Source organism: Zalophus californianus, chromosome 4 (assembly GCF_009762305.2).
Source record: "Zalophus californianus isolate mZalCal1 chromosome 4, mZalCal1.pri.v2, whole genome shotgun sequence".
In the NCBI taxonomy this organism is placed as follows: Eukaryota; Metazoa; Chordata; class Mammalia; order Carnivora; family Otariidae; genus Zalophus; species Zalophus californianus.
In genome coordinates, this window is record NC_045598.1 from 9,222,254 (window position 1) to 9,248,140 (window position 25,887).

Genomic DNA, 25,887 nt, shown 5'->3' on the forward strand with positions numbered 1-25,887 from the left:
TCAGCACCATAACGCTGTCCACCACAGCGTATCTGCAAGGAGACACAGATGCCCCAGGAACCAAACAATAGGGTGGTGAATTGTGTATTAAACCTCTTCTGGAATTTTTGGCTAATTGTAACAATGTAGAGAGAGATGAGCCAGAAAGCATTTGGCAGTGTTGTTACAAAATCACATGAGTAAAGAAACTGTGCCACGTCATTTTGGGGCCTTCTTAATGGCCCAGATGAGAGTTCCTTCTGGTGTTTACACTATTAATCAGAATTTCTCTATCTCTAGCATCTGATGATCACGGCTCAGAGATTCACAGTGCAAATTGAGGAGAAACTGCTCCTCAAGCTGCTGAGTTTTTTTGGCTACGATCAAGCAGAATCAGGTACTGTTGAATATTCTAGATTTGTGTTTGGGAATTGACCCAAGAATGGCATTTTCTAGTCTGCTTGAGAAAATAGGTAGCCTCTGGGTGCCCGACAAGCTCCCTTTACACCTCACAGCCCGAGCCCAGAAGCTGAGGCTTGTCTCTCAGTGGCTTTTTTCCAAGTACAGCCTGTTTGGGGGGGTGGGGGTTGACGTGGGCATGAAGGAAGCTTCTTAGAGGTATCCTGGGGTATCTGGGGTTAAGCCTTTGGGAAGGCACACTTTTCCTCTTTGTTGTGCATTTTTTGACTCATCTGCTTGAGGATAACAGAAATGATGTTCGTCATTTAGCAAACCATTTTGTTTCCTAACCTTTGTTTAGTAAACAGTCTCGGAGCCAAGAATCAGAAATCCAGCAGTTCCTTTGGTTTAGTTGAGGGGGAAAAAATTTGATTAGCCTTAGTTAACTTCTTAACTTTTTACATCCATGCCCTTATGCCTTAATATCATTAGCAAGTTTTCTAGTTACTTGACTCTTCTTGGAGAAGGGAGTGAGAGAAGCTATTGGAAACCCTACGTGTTCTAGCAGTCACTACAGAAATCATGTAGCTTTTGTCTCTTTATTTTAGATTCCTCCTCATGGCCTTTGTAAGACTGAATATAGAGCTTAGAAGGAAGTCAGTAATGCTTAGTCTTTTGAAGACTAAGCCCAACATTGAGCCTGAAGAAATGATAAGATGGACTTGTATGTTTATATGCCCACATTGGCTAGAGAAAAAAAAAGTCACTAGGGACATGTGTGCATATGTATGTACTTACACACAGCGCAAGAAAAATATTTTTGCTCTTTAACCCAGACTTAGGATTCAAACTTTAAATATATTTGGGATCAAGAGCAAGATCCTGTCCATTTAGAACTGTGTTTTCCATTTTGGGTTGGAAGACCAATGTTGGTTTTGATTCAGCCACTTGAGGGCCTGCCTGCCAGGTAGCCAGTCTCTTTTGGCACCTTCCTGGGACATTGTACTTTCCATTTTACTGGACATACTTTTCTTATAAGTTGCTCTAAGTAAATTTCTCACCAAGCATTGCATAGACATTTGTAAAATCCTGGCTGTGTTTTACTGGAGCATCTCCTCCACTTTCTCTGTTTCTGTTCCCTGAATACAAATGGGCAACAGAGGTTGCAGTGTCATTTTCTAAAACCTAGTCCCTTGTTTTCTATAAATAGGACCATAATAGCTTACAGCATACATTTGATTGGTAGGCAGATCTGTACAATCTCCTTGGTTGTATTTCTTTTTTTTTTTTAAGATTTTATTTATTTATTTGAGAGAGCGAGAAAGAGAGAGAGAGAGGGAGAGAGAGAGCACATGAGAGGGGGGAGGGTCAGAGGGAGAAGCAGACTGCCTGCTGAGCAGGGAGCCCAATGTGGGACTCAATCCTGGGACTCCAGGATCATGACCTGAGCCGAAGGCAGTCGCTTAACCAACTGAGCCACCCAGGCGCCCTCCTTGGTTGTATTTCTAAGGCACATGAAGCCAAGTGAAAATAAGCTGACCACATGGGTGTGGGCACAGGAGCAAGTCAAAGAGCCCATTGACATGTGCCAGCCCATGTCACTCCTCACTTCATGAGAAGTAAAAAAAAATATGCCTCAACTCTGCTGCTTTCACAAATGTCCACCATTTGGGAGAGAGGGCGCTTATTGTCGTGACATTAGCTCTTTATAGCCTGCAGCCTGTTTCTTTTTAAAGGCATTCTTTTGCACTCAGATGCATTATTTAATTGGTCATGTTGTTCATTATGATTCAGTTAAACTCTACTCCAATGGATAATATTTGGATATCATCTTATGAAGTAAATGCAGATAATCGGGGTCACTTATGATAATCATAATAATAACAACACAGTTTCTAGAAGACTAATTGCCAGCAAACACACCCATGACCTCTGGCGTCCCCACCTGCATGATTTTTTCCAAAGATGATGTCTGCCAGATGGTATAGAGTCACAAGTCAAAAGATTAGGCTATTGTGCTTTTTGATAAACAACATGAAGCAGATCTCCTTTTATAAAGAAGTGGCATCAGGTTACTGTATTTATCACCAAACCCTGAAAAACTAAATTTAGAGAGATATTTACATTTTTCTATGAATATTTTTCAATGTTAGCATTTGAATTGTGAGACTTCGGGAGACTCTTTTTTTTTTTTTTTTTTTAAATTCACAATTTCACTCTTGTACCAGAGGTGGAAAAATATGATGAAAACCTCCATGAAAAGACGGCTGAGCAAGGTGGAACACCAATTCGATACTACTTTGAAAATCTCAAAATCAGCATTCCCCAGATCAAGCTGAGTGTGTTCACCTCCAACAAGCTACCATTGGATCTTAAGGTGAGCTGGTATCTGGATAAATTTTAAAAAGGACTTTCCCTCAAAAAGAATGAATGTGTTTCCTATTTGCTTTTTCTGTCCAGGATCATCATCATCTCCAGCAAATATTTTTACAGGTTTCCCTTTTTGAAGATTTGACATATATATGTATATACACACACACACACATATACATGTGTATACGTATGTGTGTACATATGGACATATGTATATGCACTTTTTTTATATTTAAGTAAGACTTTGCTAAAGATTGAGGAGTAATGAGAGTAAACAGAGAATTACATAAATCCCGTCTGCCATCTTCTTAGCTCTTGGCCTATCTCAATGAGGTCAGAGTCTGCTTTCCTAGGGTCACTCCCAGATGCAGGAGAAAAGCTACAACCAGGACAGTACCTTCCCTTTTGTGCCCAGGACCTGCCTGCCCTCCTAGTTCTCTCCTCCTCAGTACCCACCTCTTCGTGAAGGGTTGACGCTAGAGATGTCTCCCACCTTCAAGGAACACACTCAGCCACGTATCACTGAGGTGCGGCCTGACCTACCACCGTTAGCAGAATGTGACACTCCTGCCGATCATCCTGATCCACACTTGACAGATACAGCCTGAATTCCGTCTTCATTTGCTGCTGTGAGATCTGTTTTAACGAAGGAATGGGGCTGGGATTCAAATCCAAGCCTATGTGACTGGAAAGTCTGCACTGTGCTATACTCTACCATATACTGTCTGCCCCCTGGAACGTACGGCGTCAGAGAATTTTAGAGCTGTAAGTGTCCTCAGTGATCCCCTTGCTTAGTGAACAAGGATGTTGGAGTCCAGAGCGTGCTTTCCACGCGGGCCCGCGTAGGTAGGCCGTGATGGGAGCAGGAGGAGGCCCCAGGTGGTTGTTAGAAAGGCTTTTCTTAGATTGAGTCTAAATCTGCCTCCCTGCAGCTCGACCTTTGTTGCCCTTGAAGATCGTTGTCAAGGCACTCATCCCCCCCCCCCACCCCCCGCCCCACTAACCACCAGCCCGGGACGTGGCCACTGCCCCAGTCCCCAGCCTCCTTTCAGATGCTGCATGGTGGCCTCTCTTCTGAACAGGAGTAGCTACAGATCTGAACAAACAAAGAATAAACGTGGCGTCATAAATTCAGCTGCCTCCCGGGATTGTGCGAGCAGTGCACCGCGTGAAGCAGTGCAGTGGGGACCATGGCATGTGGGGTGAGCACCCTTCATCTGAAGGGGCAGCCTTGGCTCAGCTCCAGCCAGTTGCTCTCACAGGGCGATGTGAACCCAGTGATGCCAGATCTTCACATTTTTAAAGTGAAGCCGGAAATCTGGGTTTTTATGTGGAATCTCCTGGTTTTGAAATGTTGGCAACCAATTTGAGTTGTTTTCTTTAAAAACCTTTTGGGCCTGACAAAACACATGTGTGGGCCTCATGTGGTGCATGGTTTGCCAACTCACAACTTCTAAAATAGACCTATAGGTAATGAGACAGTAGTCTGGTCAATACCAGCTCATACTTGGATAAGGATAGGGCAAGGGTGACTGCTTCATTTCGGTGTCAAGCTGGGGACGAGCAGTCGGGAGTGCTGGTTGGGACCAGAGGGGCAGGAATTGCTTTGCAGCCATCCTGAGAACGGCATGGTGTGCCCTTTCCAACAGACTCTCCTGTCTGCTTGATTGGCTTTAATTTCATGTTTCCCAAGAGACAAAAGATACTTATAATTAGCATGGGAGTGGGGGGAAAACCATGGGAAAACCACTATCTTGCTAATATCCACAAGTATCCACTTGACTTATGTGACCCCTTGGAATGGGTTTGTTTGATAAAGTATATATTCCCCCAGAACACTTGGCATGCACCCAGCAAACTAATGTTAAGTATTTCCTGAGAGTTAAGGACTTCTTGTTTTTTAAATCATCTTACTTAGAAACACAGACACCTAACTATTCCTTTTAAATTGCTCCCAGCAGAAAACTTTCCCCCAGACTGACAAATGCAATAGGATTTCCTAAGGTTGAAGTAGCTCCAGACCTCCGGTTATATGGTACCAATGCGTGCGTGTATTCTGTGCATGCAATACCCTGGCGATCCGTTAACTTGAATGTTTCATTTGGCACTGTACTGAAGGAACATTTTGAAGGCATTTTCAAATGACTGTTCAAGAAATCCAGTGGATCAGCCATGTAATGTGGTGTGGGGCGGGAGGCACCCTGAATGGGGCACATTAATGTTTCAAGCAGGGTGCTGGGAATTGGGACTTCAGAGTTAAATTCTCAGCTCGTGGAAGTCAGCGTTTTACTGTGTCTCGAGTTCTCCTAGTGGAGTCTGGGACTCATAAAGTAATGTCATTCATTCAAAGAGTTTCCTAACAGAGTAATATCCCTTTATTAGTAGCTCTTAGGAAGAGCAATATGCTCTTTGAGATGAATATGTAATGGCTAAAAGTATGTGCTTAGGGAATGGAGTGCTATCCCAGAGCCGGAATCACAAGAGTCTGACTAAAAGGTAACCATGTCTTTGGTATTGAAGGAATAATTATCTTGATTCTCTCGACCCAGGCCAGAAGTGAGGCTGTCAGAAATCTCAGAGGGAAGTCTCTTCAGGTTTACACTGAGGGTACATTATTGCCAGATATAGTGTCTGTTCAGAAGGACTCAGAGCAGTTTCCCATCTGCTGTCTCAATTGGATTCTTTCCTCTGTGAGGGGAGAAGGGCGAGATAATGGTTCCATTTCACGAATGCAAAGACATTCCTCCCCTCCCCCCCTTTCTCTCTATTATTCTCCCCAGTGTGCACTACTAGAGAGTAGCAGGGTAAGTTCGAAAAACACCAGGTAGTTTATATGGACTTGGGTTTTTTTTTTTAAAGATCAAAAGAAGCCAGGAGCCTTTAAAAGGTTTCACGAGGTGGCCTACAGCAGTCCTTTTCCCATTTAGAGCATTGGGGTATTACAAAAGAAGGGCTTTAATTGAGCAATCTAGTTTGGAAGAAAACCCACATTTTAATGGTCAGAGAGCAAGAGGGTGGGGGTGAGGGGGAATTTCAAACAAAGACACTATTTAAAAAAGCCTAAAACTGTCTTCTCAAAGGCTTGAAATAATTTGTTGGGAAACTTCAGACCCTTTACTTTTTTCCTCCCCTCCCTAAATAAAAACCAGATTTGTTAAAAGGAAAAAAGATCCAGTATTGTTAATTGTATTTCAGAAAGTGCCAGAGAGGGAAATATCCCTGTAGTTTTAAACACTGTCCCGGGAGGGAAATGGGCAAATACCCTGCTTCACATAAACGGTTTCTATGTACCATAAATAAACCTTTAAAGAATGAATTCCAGACAGTTTTGTTTAGTGCAGGATAAACTAAGAAAGGAAAGGACATGGCCCAGGGACTGGCTTGTGATCCAAGACCTAATGGTATATGGACAGGTATCTCTTCTTTCAACTCCATAAAGTTTCTGGAAGACTTCAGCAGTTTTCGTCTGGAGGAGGTAGGAATAGACAGTTTCCTAGTTTTATTAGGAACTTCTAAGCACAGATTGCTTTCTCCAGAATCCGTTTTATAACAGGAAACTGTCTGCTACTTGAGTAAATAAGCATCAACTTTGTATACTACTGTATTTGATTAGTCATTTAGTTACTACAGGAAAAAGCCGTTTGGCTCTTTCCCCTCTCATCTGTTTTCCTTTGACTGACCAGAACAACCTGAAGGTGGCAGAATAATTCATACCAAACGCTGGATCTCTGGTTTTTCAACCATGGGAGGCCCCAAAGCAGTAAATGACGAGGTGAAGATAATTTTTACTGAAGGGCCAGAGTAGTTCCTTGGTTCAGACTAAAAGCACATGAGCCATTCAGAAAGGGGATAGTGTCTCTCGTGAGGGTTTTGACAACTTGGTAGAGGTTTCAGAGTCTCTGCTACTATGTATGGTTCCTCTTTAGTATTTGGTTGCAATGAGGAAGTCGGGGTAAAAAAGCTTTTGCCTTAAGCCTTTGTTTGGATCTCATTTCCTCTTCTCTGAGAAGAAAGTAATGCTCAGGGTTGTATTGGCAAAACAAACTGCTGACCTGGTGTCAGTACCTTCCCAGCATATTTACTGTGTGGCTCTAAGCAAAGCGGTTAAGCCAGCTGGGCCTCAGTTTCTCCGTCAGCGCCTCATGGATGGGTGAAGCATACATGAATGAATAGCAGAAAGTTTTTCAGGAGAAACAATATAATCCTCCATCCTGGGCCTCATGCTTTCCACCTAATGGGTGGTTACTGTCGTGAAAATGAGCACGTTCAAGTCCAAGATCTCCTAATAACGAACTGCATGAGTTTAGGTCATCCACTTAACATTTCTTTGGTTTTATTTATTTTCAAAACATGAATGCGTTTGGCTGAATTAGCATGTTAGGCTGAATTAACCTAAGAATGCTCTTAATCTCTAAAATGTTTTGTTCTCACATTATTTAGTAGGAGGTTACTAGTGACTTCCCAGGGCCCCAGATCTAGGGGCCTTTTGTCTGTCCTTGTCTCTGTAGGGTCCTCTGTCATATTTGGCATTGCTGACCTCCCTGTTCCGTTCTCGTTCTCTTATTCTTCTGTTTGCTTCTTTGTCTTCTTCGTAGTTTTCTTTTCCTCTGCTTCTCCTGACCCATCTATTTAAGGGCTTTTTTTTCCTCTGTGAACCAAACTCTCTGGTCGTATCACTTGCCCATTTTTAAAATCATATTATTGGTCTTTTATTGCCTGTAATTTTAGAAGCTCTTTATATAAGTTTGGTCTTTGATATGAGTTGCAAGGTTTTTTCCTTCCGTCTTTCAGTTGGCTTTTTATTTTTGATGTATATATGTTTTTTTAATCACATAAAAGCTTTTTATTTTTGTCATCAAATTTACCAGTCTTTTGCCTGTTTGAATCTCTATTTAAGTCCCAAAAAAGTTTCCCCGTTTCCTGGTTTTAAAAAAATGCCATCTATATTTTCTTCCATTACATGATTTCATTTCAATTAAAGATGTTCTTATCCCAAAAGAATTTAAGGCAGCCTCTGAAAATACATGCTAAAAGATGAAAAAATAAGGGAGAAAATAGAAAGTGCATGAAGTTGCACATGAGATTTTACTATAAAGGCATTTTGATTCTCCACTGGTGGTACAAGGTGTAAAGAATATACGGCCATTTTTCATCTACTAAGATACCTAGGAATAAATCCAACAAAGGGTGTATATAAGACCCCTGCATGAAAAACAATGTAACGTTATTAAGAGAAAAGAGAACTGAATAGATAAGGGGACATATCACATCAATACACTGAAAGATTTAATAATGTGAAGTTGTCATTTCTCCTCAAATTGATCTATAGATTCAATGCAATCTTGATGAAAATTCCAACAATTTTTTTGCAGCAGATTGACAAGCTGATTCTAAAATGTATTTGGAAATGAAAAATGCAAAGAATAACCGGGGTAATCCTGAAAAAAAAAAACAAACAACAAAGTTGGAGAGCTTATACTATTAGATTTCAAAACTCATTACAAAACCATAGTAATTAAGACAGTGTGGTATTGGTAGAAGGCAGGACAAAATGCAACAGAAAAGGGAATCCAGAAACAGACACATAAATTCAGTTACTCAACTTAGGACAAAGTTTACACTGTACTGAAGTAGTGGAGAGGGTGATCATTTCAGTGAACATTACTTAGTTAATTAGGTATCCATCTGGAAAAAAATGGATCTTGATTTCTGCTTCACACTATATAAAAAAATCAAGTCCAAGTAGATTATAGATTTAAATATGAAAAGTAAAACAATAAAAAATTTTTAGGTAAACACAGGGAGTATCTTTACGACCTTGATGTAGATAATAGTTTTTTTTAAAGATTTTATATGTTTATTTGACACAGAGAGAGAACACAAGCAGGGGGAGCAGCAGGCAGGGAAAGAGGGAGAAGCAGGTTCCCTGCTGAGCAGACAGCCCGATGTGGGGCTCAATCCCAGGACCCTAGCTGAAGGCAGACACTTAACCAACTGAGCCACCCAGGCGCCCTTCTAATAATTTCTTAACCAGGAAACAGAAAGCTCATTTCCTAAAGGAAAAAATTGGTAAGTTAGATTTCATTAAAACAGAATGTCTGATCATCAAAAACGCTATTTAAAAAGTTAAAAGTTACGGAATGGGAAAAGATCATTGCAATTAATTGCAGTACATCTATTCACCAGAGGACTTGTATACAGGATGGATAAGAAAAACGGGGATGCCTGGGTGGCTTGGTCAGTTAAGTGTCTGCCTTTGGCTCAAGTCATGATCCCAGGGTTCTGGGATCAAGTCCTGCGTCAGGCTCCTTGCTCAGTGGGGAGCCTGCTTCTCCCTCTGCCTGCTACTCTCCCTGCTTGTGCTCACTCTCTCTTTCCCTCTCTGACAAATAAATAAATAAAATCATTTATAAAAAAGAAAGGAAGAAAGAAAGGCCTACAAAGCAATAAGTAAAAAACAGACAACCCACTACAAAAATGAGCAAAAGACTTGAGTAGGCACGTCACAAAAAGGGATATCCAAATGGCCGATATATGTGTAAAAAGGTGCTTGATCTCATGCTTCACCAAGAAAATAGATATTAAAGCCACACTGAGATACCGTTACACACCCATCAGAATGTCTTTTAAAAGACTGTCTAGGGGCGCCTGGGTGGCTCAGTTGGTTAAGCGACTGCCTTTGGCTCAGGTCATGATCCTGGAGTCCCAGGATCGAGTCCTGCATCAGGCTCTCTGCTCAGCAGGGAGTCTGTTTCTCCCTCTGACCCTCCTCCCTCTTATGCTCTCTCTCTATCATTCTCTCTCTGTCTCTCTCTAATAAATAAATAAAAATCTTTAAAAAAAATAAAAGGCTGTCTATACTGAGTGTTGGTGAGGATGTAGAACAACAGGAAATTCCATAGACAGCCGAAGGGATTGTAAACCCGTTTAGCTGCCGGGGATGACTGTTGGGCAGAACTGCGTGTACTAGGGTTGAACAGGTATATTCTTTGTGACACAGCAGCTCCACTCCCAGGTATATATTCAAGAAAAGGGCATACAAATGTGCCCCCAAAGACATGTCTGCGAATGTTCATAGCAGCGTTGTTCATAATAGCCAAAAGCTTGAAACAGCACAACTGTTTATCAACAACAGTGGCTTAATAAATTGTGTTTTATTCGTATATTAGAATACTAACAATGAAACTTAAGCAACTGCAGCTATATGTAACACCCAAAGTACATACTGATGGTTTCCTTTATATAACATTCAAAGCAGGAAAAACTAACGTATGGTGGTAGAAGTCATGACAGTGGTTACCCTAGGGGAGGAGAGAGTAGTGATGGGGAGGCCCCAGCTGGGGTGGAGGATGTTTCCAAGATGGGAATAATAATTTACCCCCTGGTCTCCCGGGTGGTATTACATGTTTGTTGTGTTCACTTTGGGGGAAAAAATCATTGAACTGTACATTTGGTTAGTACACCTTTCTATATGCGTGGTAACTTCAGTCAAAAAAGTAAAACACAACACATAAAACAGACCAAAAAGAATTATGCTATGAAGCTAATAGTGTTTATTTCTGTGTGATCTTTGTTACTTTGAGTGACATATATATATATATATTTTTTTTTACGAATGTTTTACTTTTATAATTACAGGGAAAATCCTTATTTATAAATATCAAAGCCTTGACGCTGATTAGAAAGTTGATATGTAGCTTTCATGGAATCCAAAATTATAGTACCCTGGGAGGCCATCAAATGGCTAACGTATATCATTTCCTTTCTTCCCTAACTAGGCCCTAAAAAGTACCTTGGGATTTCCACTGATTCGGTTTGAGGACGCTGTGATTAATCTGGATCCATTCACTCGGGTACATCCCTATGAGACCAAGGAGTTCATCATCAATGATATCCTCAAACATTTCCAGGAGGTGAGCTTTGGAGAAATCCGTAGTGGCTGCAACATAAGCAGAATGTTTGTTTTGGTTGTTTGAATTTTGGTTACTAAGGCATTACTATTGAGAACCCAGTTAAACATTTGCTGTGTTAGGGGTCAGGTCACAGCCCGTGAAGCCCATACACATCCTGAAAATCCTGAGACAGTGTATTTGATTTATGAGCTGTTAGTCTTGTCCCTCAGAGAACTAGTCTCAGGGGCTTCCACCAGATTAGTCACAACTCTTAAGGGTTTAATTGATGCTTTAATGGTAACACAAAATACTGTGACCTCTCTATTTACTGGGCATGGGCCTACTTTCAACAACCACATCAGTGTTCTTGGAGCCTATGAGGTCCTGCCCTAGAGCTGAACTTCAAAATTTTCTTAATCAAGTTGGACATTTTCCATTTTGTAATTATTATCCAGACTCTTCAATAAATAGATAGGTCAAGATCATATCAAATTTATTAACGGCCAGAGTTAAAATATATTCCATTCCTGCTTCCTTTTCTCCCTCCTCCCTCCCACCTCCCTCCTTTCCTTCTTTGCTTCTTTCCTTGACTTTCTTAATTGGTGATATTTCCACTAAACTGTGAGGACAGTGACATAGCAGATATCCCTGGAATCTGGAATCAGACCGTGGAGGGATGCGGAAAGTGGAGGGTTGCTTGGTAGGTCTGAACATGCCCTCTTTATGCACTGCCCCCTCCGCCAGTTATGAGGGGAGCTCCCACTCTACTCTCTTCCTTCATTTTCCTTCTAGAACTCTCCTGCTGCTGCTGAATTCCCTATTTGTAGGAACAGTGGAGAGTGTGATATATATGCTAATAAATATTTGTAAAGGGTCTTTCCTGTTTCAAAGCTTTTGTTTATTCTTCGGAATGGCTTTGAGGAGTATTTCTGAACGTATTACCGAAAGTCATCTCTGGGGTACATGCATGGGGAGAGCTTGGGTGGAGTTCGTGGAAGGATAGGAGCTGGCAGTTGATGAGGATTAAGGGGTCATCATGGGAGTTGATGAGAATGGAGGATGAGACAGCTTTCTAACCTTTTTGCTTGGGACATTCTACCTGCAAGTATCAACAGGTGCTGGTTCTCACCTCCTCTGTCTGCCCCCTTTCACAGGAACTCCTCAGCCAGGCAGCTCGGATCTTGGGATCCGTGGACTTTCTTGGCAATCCCATGGGGCTGTTGAATGATGTTTCTGAAGGGGTTACTGGACTGATAAAGTATGGAAATGTCGGGGGCCTCATCAGAAATGTCACACACGGCGTATCAAACTCTGCCGCCAAGGTAAGGAAAGAAAGGTGAAATCCATTGTCACTGACCTCAGGAGTCCTCCACGTCCCCGTGAGGCTGCGAGGCTGTGAGGAGCTACACACCCGCCCTGCCTCCCCACCCCTTTGACGACCTGGTCGCTGGAGGGGAGTTGCTGTTTGACAGCATGCGGAAGGCCTCTGCTTCCCTCCCCTTCCTGTCAACTCCACGGACTTTCCTCCTAGAGACTGACCTTCTCTAGAGGACTGGGTCCTCTCTGCTTCTTTCTGGTGGAGCCTGTGTGGCGGTGAAATCATAGGGGCACCTGTGCCGTGGGCCATGCGGTTGTAAAGCTGGCTGTAGCATAGAGAGGCTTTACTGGTGGCACATAGGAGGCTGTCTTGAAGGGCAGGTGAGAACGTGGGTTGAGCAACACTTCTATATTGCACAGTGATCCTGGTAACGGTGTGTGAAGGCTGGGGACTTATTCCTGTTTTCCAAACTCTTGCCTAGAGAGGAGAGTTCTTTAGTCAGGTCGGTTTGCAGGATGGTAATTATATTCAGCGGTGGACTGTTTGGCTTGTGGTTCAAAATAGGCAGCAGAGAGGCAGGAGAGACTCTCTAAATCATGGTTGAGAGACAGACTGGGCTTCAGAGTCGGAGTGAGCATGCATACTTCTGCCTTGAATCACTGCTCATGCAGACCCGGGCCTTCACCCCGGCGGCGACAAGACTCGTGACAGCGGTGGTGCAGATTGCCCAGTGTCCTTTCAGCTACTCGACTGGGTATAAACAGATGCACTTAAATGTTCAGTTGTAAAGGCCCAGCTGCGAGATTTTATTGAATTTGATGAAATTCTAACTAACATAGAGAAGCCTCCTTGGTTTTATAAATTGTTTTCTTTGTTACTGTACCCCTGGGCTTTGCTTTTTGAGGAAGAAATGCGCTTATGGTTTATTGAGGGACCTTCCTCAACCTGGAATCGAAACACACTGACCTCATAGGCTCACTGTAAGGATAAAATGAGATAGCACGTTCTGAAAACTTTGAAAAATAGAAGCTGGACAAGAGAAACGGGTCCTCACTCTGACTCTTACATTTACATCAGTGTACAGTGTTCAGACTTTAGCCACCAGGGAACCATCAGCGCCCCCGAGACAAAAGCCACAATGTTCCGGTCTACGGGAGGAGGAGGAGGGTGTCAGGCACGAAGCGTGGGAGAATCAAACTCCATCTGGGCCAGTTGGGCTGTTAGGAACCCTCTGTCGTTAACCTTGATGAGAATGAAGAAGTTGGAAACTTGCCTGTGGCCTCTGAGGGCACAGGTGAGACCTTGTGCGGGTTTCTCCAGAGTTTCTCTGTAACATCCTGGTGGAAAGGGTTGGCCCTTTCTTTATTCCCCCTCGTTTATGGAAGTCTCTTTGTGTTTCTTGGTTCTTCTGCTTCCCCTGGAAAATGGTTTCTGAAGCCCGAGGGTCTGCCCAAGAAGAGAACTGACGCAGAAAGAAAGGACAGAATGCTCCTTATCCCGAGCCTCACCCCCAAATCTATATGAAGGTCCAGGTGGCCCTGGTCAGGCATTTTATTGGATGTCAGGCTTTATATTGTCATTGGATTTGCATGGGGGACTGCCTTCCAGAGCCCAGGGCCTCTTGAATGGGAACCCTGCTCCCCATGTGGTTGGGGTCCTTCTTCGTGTAATTCTCTTGCCTTTAGTAAGCTAATCAGTGTTGGCATCAGAGGCTGCTACTCAGAGGAACTGCTGTGTAAATGTATTTGGATACCAAGAACCCTGGTGTGTTAGAAAAATTAGTCCATATATCTAAGACGAGAAGCAGGGAAACTTAACATTACCATTTCTTGTTGGAAATGGTAGCTCCAGAAGTCAGGTCTGTCAGCTAAATACCCACTCAGGTCATCTGTGATTCCGTATGTATGTAGTTTGGCTAAAGATTTCCATTTTCTTGAAGCTTTGTGGGTTGAAATCAGGCCTTAAATGTTGCTTTGGGAGAATGTTTTGTTTGCTTTTGTGTGTCCACGAGAGGAGTTAGAAGGAAGTGCAGGTGACCACAATAATGAACTGTTGGCCTGTGGGAAGTATTCCTCTAAAGAGCGCCTGAGTTCTCATGATTAAAGAAAGGGGTCAGAAGATAAAACTGCACCTCCCCAAGCCCACCGGCCGGCTCCGCTTGGCTGCAAAGACCAAAGGGCTTTAGCCTTGGTTCATTGTGCTTGGAGTGGAATGGAAAATCTCCATAAACTTCTTGAAAATAATTAGAAATATTGTATATCTGTGTATTCTTCTGGAGCAAGAATCTCAAGTTTTTATTGGCTTGTCAGAGAGGCTTATGGCTCCCCAAGATCATCCAGCACTATTGCAGACATAGGCTTGTTCATTGAGGGGGAGTGTAGGGCTGGCAGTTGGGGATACCTGGGTTCTAACCCTATTCCTGCCTTTAAATAATCTTTTTATCTCTAAATCTTGAGGTTTTTTTTTTTTTTTAACCTATGAAAAGATGATGTTAATCTCCCTGCCCCCCCAACCCTGGTCCCACTGACCTGAGGAGCAAAAGAGATGAGGTATGTGAAAACCTAGTGAGAAGTTAAAAGGGAATTCATTCTGTCACATAGGAAGGTAATAGGTCTGCAGGTCGTACTTGTCTCTGGATAGATGTTGTGAATTATTCACAGCAAATTTTTTATTTCAGGTCCATCATATACGCATCTGGAAGTCTTCATCACAGTTTTAACTGTTACTTAATTTGTTTAATATTAGCCTCAAGGAAATAGGACTAGGAAATAATCTGTACACTTTGTCCCCTTTATTTCTCTAAGCCTTTTCTTCTCATCGTCCAACTCTCAGAAGTCTGCTTATGGATTCCAAATCTAAGGTGATACGACTTAGGGACTGGGCACCAGGCTGTGAGCATCTGTTCCGTGACTTCCTTGTGAGCATCTGTTCCGTGACTTCCTTGCCTGGATCTTGGCAGAGGACTCTAACCCCGATCTTCGAGTAGAACCTCAAAGATCTGGTCCCCTTCCTAAGGCCATGACAAGACGATCACTGCAAGAGGCCTTTCCAGGAATAGGATTTATTTAAGAAAAGCACAGCATTTCAGATTCCAGAAGCATGTTGGAGGAACAGGTTTCTTTCTGTGGCGTGAACTGCAGAGAGCACACTTTGACCTAGTCAGGTGTCACACAAATATCTGTAGACCCTCTCTTTCAAAGCCAGAGAATTGAGGAGAGGTGCATTGCCTACATTCCCTGTCTTCTGTGGAATCTAATTTCTTCTATCTGTGGTTATTGTGTAATACTCTCATATATTTACAGGAAAATTCCATAATTATTCTAAAACAAAAAAAGGTTTTTTCGAACTGAGAGAATTTCAGATGTCAACAATAGAACAAATGATTCCATTCTCTTTCCTGGCCCTGTAGAAGCTTAACGTTTGCTCCGGCCAGCTGTTGTTCGGTCTTCCCTCAGGAAGCCAACAACTCTGTAATTTCTTCCAGCAAAGGGGAGGAGCACTTTTGATCGTCACTAATGGAACCCCTGCTCTGTTCTGTCTTGCTTTCCATCCCTCTGCTTGTGTCTTTATCAAGGCAGTGTGGGATGCTTTTGGTCATGGGTACCTTTTTGACCCCAGGCATCTTTTGACTTATGTTTATGAATGTAAATATTTTAATAACTTTTCTTTTTTTAACTGTATTTTCATCAAAATCATTAGATATTAGAATTCATGGTTCGGTACTCACTGCGTGTTAGTTTTGCTGGTAACCTTTGCAGTTGTATGGTGGGCTCATTTCTTTCTCTTTTGCTTTATGGCAATTATTCCTACCCAGCCCAGATTTCCCAGCTCAGATCCTACAGATCTAAATTTTTGTCAAGGAGATGGGAGTTTTCTCTTGGTTTTGGTTAATACATTTTATTCTGTGCCATTTTCATCATTGTTTTATTGTTTTAAATCAGGTTGGTTTGTTATGAATTGGATAAAGACCTAATAGTTTTACATTATTCCTAGGTGCAAACAGCATTAGTGGGAAAAAGATGGAGGAACAAGGTTGAAACACCCTGCTTCACTGTGGAACCCATACTAATTTATAAACATTTATTGACCACCTTCTATTTGTCAGGCCTTGTGATAGAACTCTTACAGATATGTATGTTAGTCACTGTCCTTCAAATGAGGACACTGAATCTCAGAGAGTTTAATAATTTTCTCAAGGTCACATGACTAGAAATGACAGGGATGGATTTGGAACCAAGTCTAGCTAATTCTAAAGGCCTTGTGTTTTTTCCCTATCTAATTCTAAAGGCCTTGTGTTTTTTCCCTATATAATGTTTTTCCTTTGCGTCTGTAAGGCTTTTTTTCCAGGTACCATAGAGAATATAAACAATTAGTTACTGCTAACTTCCCACCGGAAGCTTACTATCTGACATCACTTTGTAGTAGCTGGTAAGGAGACTGCCATCATATCATCTGTGTCACAAAGGAGGCCCTCAGGAAATGGCGGGGACGCCTGGGTGGCTCAGTTGGTTAAGCGACTGCCTTCGGCTCAGGTCATGATCCGGGAGTCCTGGGATCAAGTCCCACATCGGGCTCCCGGCTCAGCGGGGAGCCTGCTTCTCCCTCTGACCCTCTCCCCTCTCATGCTGTTTTTCTCTCTCTCTCTCTCTCAAATAAATAAATAAAATCTTTAAAAAAAAAAAAAAGAAAAGAGAAATGGTGGTGGTCATGGTCATTCTTGTGTTAGATTCGTCAGGACCATCACCATCCCTTTGTGGGTAGTAAGAACCTTGAAGATTGCAAACATGGTTTTACTCATGTGGTATCATTTGGTCATTAGAATAACCTGCTCAGTAGATAGGATGGACAGTATTAGCCCCATTATATAAATGAAGACACTGAGGCCCAGAGAGGTAAGGTGACTTGCCCAGGGTCAGTCAGGTAACTGTAGAGCCAGGAGATGCTCTTCTGCACTAGTACCTCAATTCTCACTTTTATTTTTTTAATTTTTATTAACATATAATGTATTATTTGTTTCAGGGGTACAGGTCTGTGATTCATCAGTCTCACACAACACCTAGCGCTCACCACAACACATACCCTCCCCAGTGTCCATCACCCGGCCACCCGTCCCCTTACCTCCCTCCACTCCAGCAACCCTCAGTTTGTTTCCCGAGATTAAGGGTCTCTGTGGTTTGTCTCCCTCTCTGGTTTCATCTTGTTTCGTTTTTTTCCTCTCTTCCCCTATGATCCTCTGTTCTGTTTCTTAAATTCCGCAAATCAGTGAGATCATATGATAATTGTCTTTCTCTGATTGACTTATTTCGCTTAGCATAATACCCTCCAGCTCCATCCACGTCGTTGCAAATGGCAAGATTTCATTTTTTGATGGCTGCATAATATTCCACTGTACATATAGACCACATCTTCTTTATCCATTCGTCTGTCGATGGACATCTGGGCTCTTTCCATAGTTTGACTGTTGTGGACATTGCTGCTATAAATCAATTCTCATTTTTAGTTACACTTTTGAGATATTGCTGATGGCTTGATTTGTTTAGACGTGCCTCTCTGTATTAAAAAAATAAAAACAACAAGAAAAAAAACCAAAAAGCCCTGCCCAGTCTTAGAATGAACTTTGATAGCTTCTAGGAAAACCATCTGAAGATAAATATAAGCAAGTTCCATGTGAGGGAGAGAGAGAGAGAGATGAGTCTGTTTGGATAGTTCAGTGGAAAACCTAGCTAGGACTTTAGGTAATATTTTGTTCCAGTTCTCTGGTCTCTAGTGTGTGGAGGAACCACTTCCCTTCCAAGAGAACCTTCCACTGGCCCTTTGTGCCAGGAGACCAGATCTGGGGCAGAGCGGTGATCCAGTGGACAGTGGCTTCCGTGTCCCTGCACCCGGAGACTCTCAGGCAGCCTCTGCCCTCAGCCAGTCTCCTGCTGTATATACTGGGACTTTGTTGAGGGCAGAGGGGTCCATCTGCCTTTTGTTTAAGAAACAGCATTTGTTTGTGTTTGTTTTGTGGGCAGTGTATTTATAAGGCTCAAACAAGACTGAGAGCACTGTTTATGCAAGGCAGAAGTTTTATCTTTGCACAAAAGAATGTACTGAGTGCCTGCCTGCATGGATTCTGAAGGGGACAAGGCAATTTATGACTTGTATCTGTTTTTGTCATTATGTATGACTGCTTCATTTTATAGTTGAGCTGATTATCCTCATAATAGCTTTTCCATGTACCTATAAGCAAGTAATAGGTGAATGCCTTCTTATAAGTGTTGGGGTCTTAGTGTATTTAAGTTGGCACAAAACTTTAAGTTAAATGAAATTCAATTCAGACAGCACTGTATCCCTTAGAGATGTAGTTTTCTGTTTTCACAAAGACTTTGATCTAAATAAGTCACCCAAGGGATTTCTTTTCCAGCCATGAGGAGGTGTCTTCAAGTTGTTGTATATAGAGAAATGACTCAAATTCTTGGCAACAGCGTTTTTGTTTTATTTTCCTCTGATAACCTGGAATGCTAAAATGATTCCTTTAGTCTGGGCTCTTTTTGGTTAGAAGCAAATTTAGATGCTGAATGACCCATCCGTGATCTATCCTAACTTGGTCAAATCTCAGATATCTGTGGGAATTGGAAGTGTGTTGGGTGGCATGAGAATCACATGAGTGACCACAATTCCCAGGTGTCCCCACTACCCTACTTAACAGCCTTGCCTGCAAAGGAGCTCAGGGAATGGGCTCTAGCTGCCCCCTCTTCACCCTAAGCAGTCAGTTCAATAGCCAGAAGTAGCAAGGAGACGATACTACCGTCAAAGCTCTGTTTCTGAAACAGGAAGATTAGAGAAGTTCACATTTGTCTTGATGCCCTAATAGTAGTTCAGTTTAAGAATCGGGTCCTTAAGTTATCGTCTTAGACTGAAAATCTCATATTTCAGAGGAATCCACTCTGTCTTCCAAAACTGCAGTCTGTGTGGTGGAAAAGTATGTTCAGTTGCTAAATTGAAAAGGCAGGAAATATTTGTGTCCCCCAAAGAATAGTGGTTTTCTACCCCAGTGTAAACATGGTGAGTAAAAGAATAATATGCTCAAGCTTTCTTGGGTTGACTGGTTCCCCCCAGAGATGTGGTGGTGCATCCCTTGTCTGCATTTCAATATGATTCATACCAGGATTTGCCCTTTCTTGCAGAGGTGAGGACTATAACCCATGTTGATAAACACATGAAGGACAAATCAAATTCCGATTCTTGGCAGGAAAAAATCAAAATACTCGCTCTGTTTAGAAGGTCTTTTCTGTTTTCCTTTACTTCTTTCTTCCTTATAATTGTCATCTCCAGAAGGCTCTCTCCATTTTAAAGGAAAGCTGACCCCAAGTGTTTTCTTAGCGGAAAGAGAGGACTCGTTGGTCAGTATCATCCTAAAAGATCAGAAGGGGACGTGGATAATACAGCCTGCATTTACTGAGCAGCTCCTGCATGTCGGGTGTAGGACTGTCTCGTTTAATTTTCACATGGACCCTGTAAGGAAGGAGGGGTTCTCTCTCTCTCATACAGATGAGAAAAGCAAGACCACAAATGGTCAGTGACCTTGATTAAAGCTTAATAATGAGTGAGTGTTGGGAGCCCGGATATTTTCCTCCCCACGGTGCAGCTTCACAGATAAAATCCTCTGCTCAACCCAGACCACATAGAAGCTAGAACACAAGCAGTTGGAAATGAAGTCGTTTAAGAGTGAAGCTCAAACAGTCTTCCGTTCATTCCCTGCTTCAGCTCCTGTGTGTTGGTGCTCGCAGCTTTCCAGCTGCGATCCCTAAGCTTTCGGAATTAGTCTTCACTATCCGGGGATCCCTGACCTCAAGTGAGAGGCCTGAAATGGGAGAAGAGGACTGAAAGAGTTTTCTTTATCTAAACAGAAAGTGTATGGACCCAAAGGCATTTGAGTAAGCTGACTGTATTTTCTCACACCCCCGACGTGCTCGACCCCAGATTGATTGAGATGTGTGCCGCGGAGGGTGTGTGGCACTTGGGCCTTTGCTGCTGTCCTGGCCGGGGAGCAGGCCAGAGTTCCGGGCTGCCTCCCGTGCGCCCCCGTAGCGGTCTTCCCCTAAACGTGTTGTGAAATTGTTGTTTCCACCTCCCGAACCTTGCTGCTTTCGGCATTTCTAAGCCACTAGGATATCATTTTAAAGCAAAAGATTTGATTTTTAGCCTAGAGGACATGAAAGAGGGGAGAGTGGTGCTTTTCCCTGCAAATTGAAGGCAGAAATGAAACTAATTTTCTTTCCTGCTCCTGTCTTTTCTCACCTCCCCTTAGTCTTTGGACAGCTGTCCAGATGCTGTAGAGGTATCTCTGTCTCTGGGTTCTGTGAGCAGATAGGCTTTCAGGGGCTTGGCGATACCGTCACTTGAGTCAAGAAGCCAGATGGAGAAGGTGGGGGGCAGTGTATTGTCCCTAGAGCGGTATGGTTAATTCTACTGACCTGTTCTATGGTGTGCTTCTCTGAGGAAAGAAGTGAGATTAACTTAGGATTTAAGCCTTCCTTGCAGGGATAATAATAATACTGCTTTGTATTTATTGTGATTTTTAGTTGTTGATATACCTGTGACCCTTTCTAAAAGCCTGAAACCAGACGATATTATTACCAACACCATGAAGAGACCGAGGCCCATGGAAATAAATAACTCACCCAGGACGGTCAGACAGAAAGTAATAGAGCTTTGGACTTCTTCCTTGGTCTCCTAAATTCTAGAACATTGCTGGACAGGACTTCTTGAATCTTACGTGATAGTATAGAAATGACACGTACTCCGTATTAGACTTGGGTTTTCTACCATCAGTGTTGTTTGTGAGCCTTGTTAGCGGGCCCCCCACCCACCCACAGAGAACACAGGTGGAGAAAAATGTATCTTTCCCTTTTAGAGGCTTCTTGAATCGTTCATTAACCGTGGTGCTGTTGGTATGAGATACCTGGGAATCTTACGTTTGGGAGCACACAAACAGAATGTGCGGTGAGAGCAATTTTAGGACCAGAGTTTTATGGTGAAGTGGGGGATGGTAGGGTGAACAATTTAAGCTTACATCAGGACATTACATTAAGTAATTTCTGCAGTGTTGGAGGTGAGGAGAAATTCCCCCAGAGAGACCATGAAAGAAAAAGATTCTTTCAAAAGGAGTGAGAGGCTAGCTTTTCCTTGGCTTTCTTCATAGCCAAATGATGACATACCCAGGTCTCTCTCTCTCTTTTTTTTTTTTTTCCAATTACTCATTAATTTATTCAAAATCAGTGATTGATCTCTTGTGTTAGATATTGAAGTTATTACAGAGACAGCTGGCAACAGTGTCTGCCCTTAATGAATTTATGATCTAGTAGGAATGATAAGCAATGTATATTCAGACTTTGTATTGATTGTTTTAATTTCAAATTTCAGGCCTAACTCTTTAGGGAGGCTCAGCATGTCCCAAAGTGGTGACTCAGGGGCACGGTTAGTCAGTAAACAATAGAAGCACACCACACTTAGCTCAAGCAGGCACGTGGGAGAGATGATTTCCCGTTTTCTTTTCTATTAAATGCCAGTGGAGAAACCTCCCCATGCCATTTCTTCTTTTTTTTAAGATTTATTTATTTATTTGAGAGAGAGCTCGCAAACGGGGGTAGGGGAAAGGAGAGGGAGAGCCAGAGGGAGAGAAGCCAGACTCCCCTCTGAGCTCAGAGCCCTACACGGAGCTCGATCCCAGGACCCTGAGATCATGACCTGAGCTGACATCAAGAGTCAGGTGCTCAACTGACCATACCGCCCAGGCGCCAGCCCCACCATGCCATTTCTAAGACCAAGGAAGTGTCCTAGTTTGGCACATGAGGACAGTGGAGATAAACTCAAAAACCGGGAGCCAAGCTGGGGATGTCAAGTAAAGAGTGAAGAGAAAGTGAGAGAAAGCCAACTGTCCAGGTCACTTCCTGCTTCCCCAGTCACGCCTGCTCCCCCTCACCTGTGCACTTCTGCTCATAATTTTACCTGTTGGGAATGCCCTTCTCCACGTCTCTGGCCAAATGGCTCCAAGTTTGTAAGGTCCAGTGCAAATGCCCTGACAGATTCTCCCCACTCTGCGTTCCAAGGGCACTCTGTGCTTCCATTAAGGCAGGGACCATGTTTGCCCTTGGAAAATAATAGCCGAGTGTGCACATGTCTCAAACGTCCCCTCAGCAAACATTTACCATTGTCAGAGGCTAGGTGCTGGAGAGTGAAACTTATAAAAATGTGGTTTTTTGAGGGCTGTGGAACAGGTAAGGCAGACAAATAACTAATCATAACGTAGAGAGAATGAGTGTTTAACCGGGGGTCTGTGCAAACTATTTGCATTTCCATGGGATCCGTGCTCTGGGGGCTGAGGGACAAGAACACTGTATTCTGTTCTTTGAGGTTGAGATGCGCTTGAGCAACATCGTGAGGTAATTGTCTGTGTTCCTGTGCGTCCAGGAGAGAGACTTAAAGCTCCCGAAATGCAAAGATCTAGTCTGTCATTGGGTGTTTTTTTTTTTGCCTGTTTCCCGTGTGACAGCTGCGAGTATTTGTCACAGGAAAACTGAAGGGATCCCAGGCTGTGTCCCCGGGTGCTCCCCTCTCTCTAGAGTCATCCACAAGCACTTTCACGTGATGTGCGTTCAACACAAGGTCACTGACTAAGTGACATTGCTGCTGGATTCTTTTATATTGTTGAACCATTTTACAGGTTTAAACTTTATGCAGGACTTTCTTCCCAAACGCATCCGAAGCTGACTGAGATCCAGAATCGTGCTGCATGGTTAGAAACACTGAGAGGAAAAGGCTGCTGACTTTCGGGGTCCCCTCTCCCCTCCCATCACTCAGGGTCTAGGACATCGGCCGGGATCGAAGGAGGCTGGGCGCACATTATTGGAGCTGGCCCAGGCTCTGCTGAAGGTATCAGGAAGCCTTGGGAAGCAGTTATAGGGGGAAAGAGGGGGAAACCTGGTCCCTCTTAATCCAATGAATTAAAATAATATTTATGGGAAATATGTTTGCTTTATTAGAGGAAGATGTTTAAGTAAACATTTCCTGCAAGCTATTGAATTTATACAACAATGCATTGGTTTGGAAGCAATAGCTTTCAGTGTTTTCACTGAAATGAAAATTAAGCAGAACATGATTCCAAACAGCCCATTGTTTCAGCTTTGTTGCCTTTGAATGTTTCAAAGCAGGATCTTATGGCCAGTGGGATTGTATTTTCTTTATTGGTAACTTGAAAATTGGCAGGGATGATGCCAAAGTTCTAACGGAGGAGCTACTAATAGCTCCTTGTCCTTTTATAGAAATGTAACCTTTGCAACATACTCTTGTTATTATTTGATCTTCACAAACTTAGACATTAAAGAGGGCAAGCGTTATTTGCACTTGCCAGAAGAAGAAATTGAATCACAGCAAAGGTAACTGACTCCTGGGGGATCGACAGGGAGCTTGCAGAAGAGGACAGGACCCAGGGCTCCTTCCCGGCGCCAGACTCTTTCTCTTAGACCTCATGGCTGCCCTGGAAAGCACCACTGCCCCCTAAGGAATTAAAGCACGTCTGTGAGGTGATCGAACCTTGCGACATCGCGGTGGGGCCAGCAGGGCTGGTGTGACGATCACTCCCCCTTTAGCGACAGGAGACGCAGGCACACAAGTTAAGTGCTTTTGCCAAAACCCGGCAGTCAGTGCCGGTGCCCGGGCCTCACAGCTGTAAGCCCACTGCTTGTCTCTCCGCCAGCCTCTTCCCAGCAGAGGGCCGGAGGGGCTTTTGGGCATGGGGAGACAGCTGTGAGCTAATGTGACTTTCCAAGAGAGGGCTTCACGTTCCTGGCACCCGCGCTACGTTGTGTGTGAACGCCTGGCTCTAAAATCTCTGTCGGGCATGCAAGTCTCCAGTCACAGCATCACTGAGAAACAAAGCCAGATCCCACCAGCCTGCTGCTCCCTACCTGTTTGATTTGGTGGCCAGGGGCATCACCAAGGAGAGTTTGTGGGATTGCTGCAGTACATTATTTAAAAATCGAAAAGACAAATTGAGGTGCCTCCATGAAAAAGGTACATGGAGAGAGAAAAATTCTTGGGACTGAACACAAGGAAGAATTTGCCGCTGGCTTCTCTTTAAAAGATAAAACACAGTAGTGAACAGTGCCTAATTTCGGATTTACCAAAAAAAAAAAAAAAAAAAAAAATTGAGCTCTGTGAGAAGCCTCGTTTTAGTGATACTTCATATGGTAACTTCACTCTCTCACCTCTCCCTTTCCGCTGAACCCCAGCTTAATATTCTTCCTGAGAGAGGTCTCGAACCTACAGCTCTTGTCACTCTTTCCAGCTGAACATCGCAAAGCTAGCTCTTCCCAGACTCGAACCCTCAACACAACCTCTGATAAATTCATCGCCACTCCTGGAACACAGATCTGGGAAAGAATTTGAAGGTCAGCCTTTCACCCTCTCAGATTACAGATGGAGAAACTGAGACCCAGTCAGTTTCTCACAGCTCGTTTGTTAGTCGCTGGGCCAGCTCTACCACTCAGGCCCTCTTGGCTACAAATCTGTCTTTGAGATGGGGAGTCGGCAGCTTGTGGGGCCTGCTTATTGTCCTTCTAGAAGTGGAGGAGAAAGAAGTAGTGGGCCCAGGGCCTTGACCTTGGGTACACTTTCTCAGCATTCTTGATGTTGAGTCAGTCTGTTTGTACATCCATCTCCCGCCCTAGATTGAGCTTCTTGAGGACAAGAGACTAAGTCCTATTCATCTTGGTATTTTTAACCCCAAGCGCACCCACCATGCCTGGTATGCAGAAAGCCCTCGAGGGCTTGTTGAGCCAAACCAATCTGTTTTGTGTAAAGGTCAACCCACCCGAAGCGGGAGGGAAGTATAGCTCCTTTGAAGGGCCTCGCATCACTGGTCCTTCAGCGGTGTCTCATCCAGTGAGCAAACCCAAGCAGAATCTCACCTCACCTGGAAGCAAAACAAGACCTTCCCCTCCCACAAAACACAAATAGGGAGCCCCCCCTGCACGGTTAGATGTAGGGAGCAACGGGTGAAATGATCGAGACAAAAAACCTGACTAGGCACGTGGTCTTTGGTTGATGCCACAATTAAGGTAACTTTGTTGGTTAAAGTGGATTTCTTGGAATTTCTCCAGATGTTCATGTGTTTATCTGCATGTTGTTCATTACGATTGTTGTCACTGGGCTCTTTCTGAAGTCTGTGTGAGTTAGGAGAGAGGGAGGGGAGAGAAAAGGGGGAAAGGGAACCTTCTGTGTGGCTTCTGACCAAGCAAAGAAAACGGCTGCTTGCTGTTCTCTCCCTGAACACAGCAAATAGGAACGTGTGCAGTCGCCCGCTGCCCAGCAAGCCTGAAGGAACTTGATTATGAGAACACTCTGATCTGAACGTGTGCCTCTTCTGAATCCTCCTTCGAAGAGGGACCAATTGCTGCCTCTGGCTGTCGGGAACAAAATGACTTCGGCACTGAGCCCCCTGGGTGCTGGGAGTTCACACATTGCCTTCTGCACAGCCTGGGCACCCTCCCCTCTCCCGTCCAGCCGAGTGGCACGTAGGCGAGGGGATGAGTGAGCCGGGGCGGTGGTGGGGGGTGGGGGGGTGGGTAAGAGGTCTGGATACCCCCTCTGCTGGCGTGGCGGTGGGGTCGCCTGTCACTGGGCTGTCACCATCCTAACCAAAGTAGGGGCCTGAAACCGTCCCTTTTTGGCTTTTTACTTTAATCTGGAACACTTTAACAAAACAGCGGACCAAATGGTGACTGAATCCTGACCCTTCTCCAGGCCACATGTAATCACCATCCTTCTGTCTCAAAATCTTCATCTGGGTCCAAGCCCTCAGTCACACAGTGGAGCTCCTCCACTTGCTTGCCGGAGCAAGATTGCAAAGAGTTAACACTTTTGCTTTTTCGGAAAGTTATC

General features: G+C 43.6%; 1 protein-coding gene across 6 annotated transcripts in view; it reads left to right on the forward strand.

Moving 5' to 3' along the window:
* The window catches only part of VPS13D (vacuolar protein sorting 13 homolog D), a 243,972-nt gene that overhangs the window by 148,591 nt on the left and 69,494 nt on the right, over nt 1-25,887 (forward strand). For all 6 annotated transcript variants that reach the window (XM_027598088.2, XM_027598452.2, XM_027598171.2 and 3 more), the window contains 4 exons: nt 280-376; nt 2,607-2,755; nt 10,530-10,664; nt 11,798-11,965. In XM_027598088.2, coding sequence (XP_027453889.2) covers nt 280-376; nt 2,607-2,755; nt 10,530-10,664; nt 11,798-11,965 — 549 coding nt within the window. The remainder of the gene's footprint in view (nt 1-279; nt 377-2,606; nt 2,756-10,529; nt 10,665-11,797; nt 11,966-25,887) is intronic.